This window comes from Carlito syrichta, unplaced genomic scaffold (assembly GCF_000164805.1).
Source record: "Carlito syrichta isolate Samal-C Ts95f unplaced genomic scaffold, Tarsius_syrichta-2.0.1 Scaffold101933, whole genome shotgun sequence".
Classification (NCBI taxonomy): Eukaryota; Metazoa; Chordata; class Mammalia; order Primates; family Tarsiidae; genus Carlito; species Carlito syrichta.
In genome coordinates this window covers 285,027-291,786 of record NW_007046029.1, presented here as the reverse complement: position 1 = coordinate 291,786, position 6,760 = coordinate 285,027, and the positions used below count along the sequence as shown (strand labels likewise).

The 6,760-nt window shown below is 54.5% G+C and overlaps 1 protein-coding gene across 2 annotated transcripts in view; it reads right to left on the bottom strand.

The window, feature by feature from the left end:
- SMAD3 (SMAD family member 3) overlaps positions 1–6,760 on the bottom strand; it is a 101,726-nt gene that overhangs the window by 19,131 nt on the left and 75,835 nt on the right. The window contains exons 2-6 of one of the 2 annotated variants that reach the window (XM_008064639.2): positions 1,996–2,189; positions 1,772–1,903; positions 1,264–1,265; positions 609–638; positions 400–472 (exon numbers count right to left, since the gene is read on the bottom strand). In XM_008064639.2, coding sequence (XP_008062830.1) covers positions 400–472; positions 609–638; positions 1,264–1,265; positions 1,772–1,903; positions 1,996–2,189 — 431 coding nt within the window. Of the gene's footprint in view, positions 1–399; positions 475–608; positions 639–1,263; positions 1,266–1,771; positions 1,904–1,995; positions 2,190–6,760 lie in introns of both variants that reach the window. The other variant, XM_008064632.2, reaches the window with a different exon arrangement.

Here is a 6,760-nt window from a genome sequence, read left to right as displayed (position 1 = left end):
GGATGTGTCAGGGTGGGGGTATCCTGGGTAGGGGTGTCCTGGGTGGGGTGTCTAGGGTGGGGTGTGTCTAGGCTGGGGGTGTCCTGTTAGAGGTGTCAGGGTGGGTGAGTCTAGAATGAGGTTGTCAGGGTAGGTGTGCTAGAGTGGGTGTGTGTTGGGTAGGTTTGTCAGGGTGGGAATGTCTGGGGTAAAGGTGTCGGGGTGGGTGTGTGTTGGGTGGAAGTGTCTGTGGTGGCCTGTCAGGTGTGCTCCACCTGTCAGCCTCTCTACCCTCTGAGCAGCTCAGCCCCTCTTCCATGCCCAGTGCCAGGATAGAGAGGAGGGAGAAGCAAGGAGTGGGGGCCGGCCACACCAAGGGTCAGTCGGGTGCCAGCAAGAGCACGGCCCTGTGTAACTGACCTGCATCCATGCTGTGGGTCATCTGGTGGTCACTGGTCTCTCCATCCTCACTCAGGTAGCCGGGGGGTGGGGTCTCTGGGAGTCGGAAGAAAAGAGGTCTGTTAGATGCCTCCATGGCTTGGCTCCAAGATGCCATGTACAGACATGTGACACATGCACACCACGGTGTCTGCGTGGGGTGGGAGCACTCTGGCCTAGAGCAAGGGCACCAACCCTGGTTCTGCCATCTGTGTGCCCATCTACCTCGGGCTCCCACCTGGACCATGCCACCTTGTGTACCCCAGACCAATGCCCACATCTGAAATGCCTGCTCCCAGGCTGGTCTCCCTGTCCTTCAAGGTCAGGGAGGCTCCAGGACTTGCCTTGGCCTCCCCGACTCCATCCCCTGAGGGGCTGCAGCCTCGGACTCTCCCTCACCCCTCCTGTCTCCTGTGGACCCACTGCTGTCACTCCTTGCTGTCCTTAGGGACATGTCCCCCTAGTTGGCCCACAAGGCAGCAGTGGCAGAGCCAGTGAGTCCATTTCTCCAAACACCCCGACCCTACTCAGCCCCCAAGGTCTGTTGTTTGAACAGAGTAGGGGGTGACTCGCCAGAGACCAGAGCTACTGGGAGGGTCTAGAAGGGTGGGGAGGTGGGCCCTTTCCTATGCTCCAACCTTGTGCGGCCCGGAGCCCACCTCCATATAGTAAGCTAACCCCAGGTGTGCCACATCCACACCAGCACACCTAAGAGGACTGTGGGGGAATCACCATCCTGGTGGACAGGCATCCTGGTCCACCCGAGTGTGCCAGGCACAGCCTCCTGGGAGCCCAGAGCTGGTGATTCCCATGGCATCTACATATAAACCAGGGGCTTCTAGAAACTTCTGCGATCTGAGACAGCAAAGACCATTTCTTCCTGCAGAGTGAAAACTCAAATCGAACTCAACTCCCAGCCAGCATGGCTCCTGAGGTCTGCAGCCAGGGGGACAGCAAAGACCATTTCTTCCTGCAGAGTGAAAACTCAAACTCAACTCCCAGCCAGCATGACTCCTGAGGTCTGCAGCCAGGGGCTCCACCCTGACCTTGAAGGACAGGGAAACCAGCCTGGGAGCAGGCATTTCCTCCTCGCTGCCTCCACAGCCCCAGCCCACTGAGGCTCCTGCCAAACTGGGCCACAGGAGGCTATGGGAGACACACAACACTGCTGCTTCCAGAATCAGTGGCTGCATCAGGTGGGTATAAGGTCACGTGCCTCGTGCCCAGAAAAGCACTGTCCGTGAGTTGGGGCTGAGGCCATGGTCCTCTCCCAGAGGATGTGGCTCCTGGCTGGAACAGAGGGAGCAAGAGGGGGACAGGGAGAGGAGGCAGCATCGCCGGGGCCATGGCCTACCTGGAATATTGCTCTGGGGCTCGATGCCTGCGGGAAAGTTGGTATTCTCAGGGATGGAATGGCTGTAGTCTTCCAGCGGGGGGAATTCGGCCGGAATCTCTGTGTGGCGAGGCACCAGCACAGGAGGTAGAACTGTGGGAACACAGCGGGCAGCTCAGCAGCACCTGGGCCCGGCCCACCCCACCCCACGGCCCACTCCACCCCACGGCCCCAGCAGTGCGTACCTGGTGTCTCCACCCTCTGGTAGTGGTAGGGGTTCACGCACACCTCGTCCTTCTTCATGTTGAAGGCAAACTCGCACAGCTCCATGGCCCGCAGCTCGTGGTGGCTGTGCAGGTCGGGCCATCGCCACAGGCGGCAGTAGATGACGTGTGGGAGTCCCTTCCGGTGGGACACCTGCAGCCGGCCATCCAGGGACCTGTGGGCACAAGGTCAGGGGTTTTGGATCCAGCTGGCTCTGCGTCATCTGGCCTCAGCCTTGCTGGGAGACACCAGAAAGCTCCTTCCCTTGGGACCAGGCCCAGGGATGAGAGAAGCACAGTTCGTGCCAGAGGGACCCGGAGGAGGAACACAAAAGCTCACCAGGAAGGCGAGGACCCACAGCTGGCCCTGGAGTCCCCATGCTCACAGCTCCCCTGGAAGCTGCAATCCATGTGACTCCTGCTCAGAAAAGGCCCACAAGCCACAAATCCTGTCCCCACACAGGCGGAGGCGTGGAGGGGGCAAGGCTGAGCACAGCGGTGGGATGTGAGAACCTCATTCTCACTGCACCACGGTGACCCAAGCTAGGGTGACACAAGATGAGGGTGTCTCTCACCGCACACCCAGTTCTCTCCCACACATGAAAGGCAAGACAGGAGCCCTCCCCATGGAGTGAACTGCAGGGCAGAGGGCAGGAGAGGAGAGTGAAGGGGTGTCCAATGGGGAAAGCCCACTCTGGACCCTGCCATGTCAGGTCCACCCGGGTGGGACCACACACAACTCTCTCCCAATTCAAGATGTCAGAGCCACGGCCCGTGGCATGTGCATGAGTGGACAGGGACAGAGCCCGGACTCCATACTCAGCTCATTCCTGTAACGCTCCCGCCGGGCAGGGGCAGACAACTGTGGACAACCGGTCCTGGACCCAAGCAAGCAGTGACTTCTGAGGTGACGTGGCTACACAACTGTGACCTGTGCCCCCACCTCCCAGACCAGGCCAAAGTGTGGCCTCTGACCAGCAACACAGGTCCAGGGAAGCTTGGAAAAGTACACTCTTTCAGAACCTATCCCAAGCCACGAAATCAGAATCCTTTTCTTTCACGCAGGTGGCCTGTGTGATGGCAGTGCCAGAGCACGTGACAGTCAGGAGCCCAGGAGTGACAAACTCATTATCAGCTAAGAGCCAGGGTAGAGGCAGAAGACTCCTAAAGGGACACAAGGTTTCAGACAGCAGCTGGTATAGACAGGGAGGGTCCATTCACACGGAATCCCTTACTGAGCAGGTATTTTATGAGCACCTGGTACATGTGGCCCTGGGGACACGTCAGAGAGGGAAAGGGATTCATAGCAAGAGCAGACCCATGGCCAGACTGACCTTGATCAAGTAATCACAGATAGCCACGGTGACACACATGTGTCCTGAGGGGAAAGTACATGGAACCCCAAGAGCTGGTGGCCACAGGGTGGATCAGGCACCTCTGAAGAGAAGATGGCTGGCCAGAAGGTCCAAAGGCAAGTGAGAACTGCCAGGCAGAGGGGCAGAAAGAAGGTGTCTCAGGATGTAGGAGGGATATGCAAAGGCCCTGTGGACAGTGGAGGACACGGCATGGCAGGAGGACCAAAAGAAGGCCAGAGGGAGAAAGAGGTGATCCGGAGAGACAAGAGGGCTGGGTACAGGGTGTGATGGAGGCTGGTGGGGCTGACTCTGTGGCTTTGGAGGCCCTGATGGAGGATTTTGCCTTTCTGCTAAGAGAAGTAGTCTCCTTGGAGGTGTTAAGTGGGCCATGTGCATACCTGTGAAAGAGATAGGCCCCAGGGTAACTCAAGCTACTACAAGCCACAGATGGGTTGTTGTAAAGATAGCAGTGTAGACAGGGTGGACGCTCCAATGAAAGAGGTGCCCTATCCAGAAGCCATGCTGCTCCTTAGCAGGGCCTGTCCCCGGATCTAGCAGTCAGAGGCACGATTGTTCTAAAGCCAGGCGAGCAGGAGGAGAGATGCCTGCAGTCCCTCCCTCTGTGCCCATGTATGGCTGAGAGCACCCACTGCTGGAATAAACAGGATTTACAGGCCTTCTGTGCAGGACTGGCCTGCCAGATGCCACCAGAAGTGCCTACCCAAGGGAGATGAACAGAGGGGCCCGATGGAGCTCTTCCAGCCACCAGTCTATGAACCAGGAAGGACAGACAAGGTGGAGCTGGGCAGGGTCACAAGTGCTGACCCAGAGTTGCAGACAAAGGGTATCTCAAAGGATATGATTACCCTCCTCCCGTGCGGCCCCAGACTAAGGGACCTCTACAGTTGAGACAGATAATTACCAGGCAGAGCAGGAGGGGACAGCCTGGGACTTGTCCCCAGGTACAGAAGGAAGATGGGCAGATGTGATGCCCTAGGCCCAGGGTCAGGGAGCGGCCCTGCCCTTCCAGTAGTGGGACATGGGCAAGTCCTGTGCTCCAGAGGGCCCTCAGTGGCCTCATCTGTGAAATGGGGACATTCTCCCACTCCCCTGGCCCCGTGAAGCATGGTGGCAAATGAATGTCATTCGTCTACACTACAGCAGCTGCTGTCCAATCTGCCCTAGATGCATGGAATGAGCTGCAGGGCTGAGCAGGAGAGAAAGGGAGAGTGGAAGGGAGGGTGGGACAGAGGGTTAGTCAGCGGTTCCCCTTCTCTTGCAAAGCCACCGACTGCCCACAGATTGGGGAAGTGGCCACATCTGCTCTTCAGGGTTTAAGAAAAGCCCCAGCAAAGGGCCACCAGAAACTGTGGCCACCCTGCTGGAAGGTCTTGGGAAACAGCTCAGGCCAGCAGCAGGGGAAGGATGGGACAAGGAGGGAAGCCTGCCAGGATGTGGAAGGGCGTGACCCACTCACCCTAAAAGAACATGAACTGGGTGTACATTATTCTGGTAGGAACTGCATTTTAGAAGCAGGGGGCTATAGCCATCAAGGCAGTATAACAATGGCACCAAGACTGATGAACAGAGCAGTGGAACCCAGAAGTAGTCACATGTGTGCATGGACAACTAGTCTCAACAAAGGCCCAAAGACAGCCCAGCAGAGTAGGGACAGCCTTTTCAACAAATGGTATTAGAACAATCAGTATCCATATGTAAGAAAAATGAACTTCAAAGTACCCTAGATAAAAATAAACTAAAGTGGGTTAGATCGTAACACTTAAAACGATGAAACTTCTAGAAAATCTTGGTGACCTTAGGACAGACAATGATTTCTTTAACATCATCCCAAAAGCACTTCCAAAAAAAGTAAATGGGGCTGCACCAAAATGTAAGGTGCTGGTCTTGGAAAGACGCTGTTAAGAGAATCAAAAGATAAGTCACAAACTGGGAGAACATATTTACAAAGCAGAAATCTGATAATGAACCGGTTTCTAGATTCTATAAAGAACCCTGGAAGCTCAATAGTAACAAAAAAAAATCCAATTTTTAAAAAAATGATAGATGATTTTAACAGACTACACACAAAGACAGACAGATAGAAGTGAGCACACGAAGAGGGGATCGCATCATCCCTAGGGCAGTGCAAATTCAACCCACCATGGGACAGGACCACTCAGTCATTAGAACAGCTAGCACTAAGGACTGACCACGCTGTGTCCTGGTGAGGATGCCAAGTAGTCAGAACGCTTGCTCCCTGCTATGTGAATGTGACATGGTGCGACTACGGAAAAATAGTTTGGAAGCTCCTTGTAACATTTTTTTAATTTAGGGCTGGGAGCAGTGGCTCATGCCTGTTATCCCAGCACTTTGGGAGTCGAAAGCAAGAGGGTTGCCTGAGTCCAGGGGTTCAAGACCAACCCGGGCAATTTGGCGAGACCTCCTCTCTACCATAAATCAAAAAACTAGTTGGGCATGGTGGTGTGTGCCTATAGTTCCTGCTCCTTGGGAGGCTGAGGTGGAAGGATCGCCAGAGTCCAGCAGGTCGAAGCTACAGTGACTGTGAGCATGCCACTGAACTCCAGCCTGGGTGAAAAAAGTGAGACTCTGACTCAAAAGAGTCTTTTTTTATATTTAGAAATACATAATAGTTGTACTTCTTTATGGAGTCCATGTGATATTTGATCCATGCATACAAATGGTCAAATCTGGATAGCTGGGCTATCCACCCTTGAAATATAGTTTCTTGAAAAGTTCAAAATATAAGGCTATCGCGTGACCCATTCACTCCACTGTTAATATTGATGCAAGACAAGTAAAAGCCTATGTCCAGAGACTCACATGCAAGTGTAACAGCCCCAAGTGGAAAATGACCCTAAACGCAATGACAGAAGAATGGACATGCTGGAACAATATCCATATGGAGAAGCACCACTCAGCAGATAAAGGAGGAACAACCAATATGCACCATGCTGCTGAGGAATCTAAAATAATCACCAGAGTGAAAGAAGCCAGACAGCATCCTGCTCACGTAAAATGACAGGGAAATTTAGAGTAAAGTAAAAATGCAAATGCATTTGTAGTGGCAGAGCAGACCAGCATGGTCTGGGAGGGAGGGTATGTGGGGGGAGACGTGCTGAGGGGGGCGTGTACACAGGAGGGGCGTGTGCGGGGAGGCATGTGTGCGGGGGCATATACGGCAGGATGTGTGCAGCCAGGGTTGTGCACCTGGGGTCGGGGGCATGTATGAATGGGAGGGGGACATGTAGGTGTTGGAGGGAGGGCTTGCCCAGGGCTCTGGGACACTCCTGGAGTATAGCGGATGTTTACATCCTAATTTCTTTTTTTTTTTTTTGAGTTGGAGTCTCACTCTGTCGCCCAGACTGGAGTGC